Raw genomic sequence first — 1,346 nt, 5'->3', positions numbered from 1 at the left:
AATTCCAGGGGCTGCAGTGCAGATGAGCCCTGGCACAGGACTGGCTCTGCTTCCCACTGCTGGCCCAGGAGGTGAGGAGCCCGGCTGGGACAGCCCAGAGGTGAATATGGACGGGGGTTTCACACCCTGAACTGTTTGCCAGAATGCTGTTTCTGCACGTGTGAATTTATTTCCAGAGCTGAACCAAAAACAACTCCAAAATGCCCCCAAATTGCTCACGGGGTGCTTTCAGCACAAGGCGTGGGCAAGGTCTGGGCTGGGCGAGGTATCCGGTGGCGGCGGGTGCAGGAAGCCAACCTCAACTCCCATCAGGGGCCCCGGGGAAGCAGCGCCCATCGTGGCCGGGCGGCTCTGAGCTGAGCGACCATCGCGGCTGTCCATGCTGTCCAACAAAAATCCCCCGCTCAGCTCAGCGCGCCGCCCTGCCGGCTCCGTCCCGCTCCAGGGCCTGCAGGAAGCTCTGGTTGAGGAAGAGGAGCTGCCCGTGGGGCAGCAGGCGGTCGAGCAGGAGGTCGGCGGCGTCGGGCCGCAGCAGCACGGCGGGTCCAGGTGGCCGCAGGATGGCCGTGAGCCGCGCCGCCAGGAGCCGCAGGGTGACCTCAGCCAGAGCCAGGTTCTCGTGGGGTTCACACACCAGGGCGAAAGCCACGGCCGTCGCTGCCAGCCACGTCACTGTCACACGGCCGGGGAAGGGGTCTCCGGGGGGCAGCTGGAAGAGCCCCCCTGGGGCTGCGTGGAGCGGTGCGGGATCTTCGGGCAGCGTCGCAGCTGGGGGGCGGCCAGAGGACGCTTGCTGCAGGTGGCAATGGCTGGCGACCTGCCTGGGGGGGGGCAATGGGGTGAGGATCCCGCTATGGGGTGAGGACCCCCCCCTCCCCCCGTGGTTTCAGCAACGCTTGGAGAGGCGGGGGTCGGTGGGACCCCCGAGGTCGTAGCACGGTCCTGCCATCCCCTCCCATCCCCTGCACACAGCACAGTTCGTGCCCGTGGTGGATGCTATCCCGGGGGGTGTCACAGCTCTACCCCCCCCCAGCCCCAGCGTTCACACAGGGAGGGGTCCCACGGCCCGGGGTCCCTTAGAGGTGGGTTCTTCGCCCCTCTTCCCCCATTACGGGGTTCTAAGGCCCGGCGGGGCCCGCCGAAGTGGATTCGGGGGAAGGTCCCGCCCCTCCCAGTCCCCCGCCTCAATTACCTGGCCACGGCCAGCAGCTGCTCCTTACGGAGGAGGCGGCCTTGGGGGGGCGGCCCGAAGCACCGCGCGTACAACACGCGGCACGGCCCGGGGCCTACCGGGGGGGGTCCGCCCGGGGCCAGCAGCACGAAGGCCAGCACCATGGCAACGCGCC

At 68.6% G+C, this 1,346-nt stretch overlaps 1 protein-coding gene across 1 annotated transcript; it reads right to left on the bottom strand.

Moving 5' to 3' along the window:
• Positions 1-409: 409 nt before the first annotated feature.
• AP5S1 (adaptor related protein complex 5 subunit sigma 1) lies at positions 410-1,335 on the bottom strand (the record flags this gene model as incomplete). Its single annotated transcript, XM_079551060.1, has 2 exons — positions 410-821; positions 1,193-1,335. The coding sequence occupies 2 exons, from the start codon at positions 1,333-1,335 to the stop codon at positions 410-412; spliced, it is 555 nt and encodes a 184-aa protein (XP_079407186.1).
• Between the last annotated feature and the right edge of the window lie 11 nt (positions 1,336-1,346).

Source organism: Tetrao urogallus (genome assembly GCF_951394365.1).
Source record: "Tetrao urogallus genome assembly, contig: scaffold_218, whole genome shotgun sequence".
In the NCBI taxonomy this organism is placed as follows: domain Eukaryota; kingdom Metazoa; phylum Chordata; class Aves; order Galliformes; family Phasianidae; genus Tetrao; species Tetrao urogallus.
This window is presented reverse-complemented; position numbering and strand designations above follow the sequence as displayed.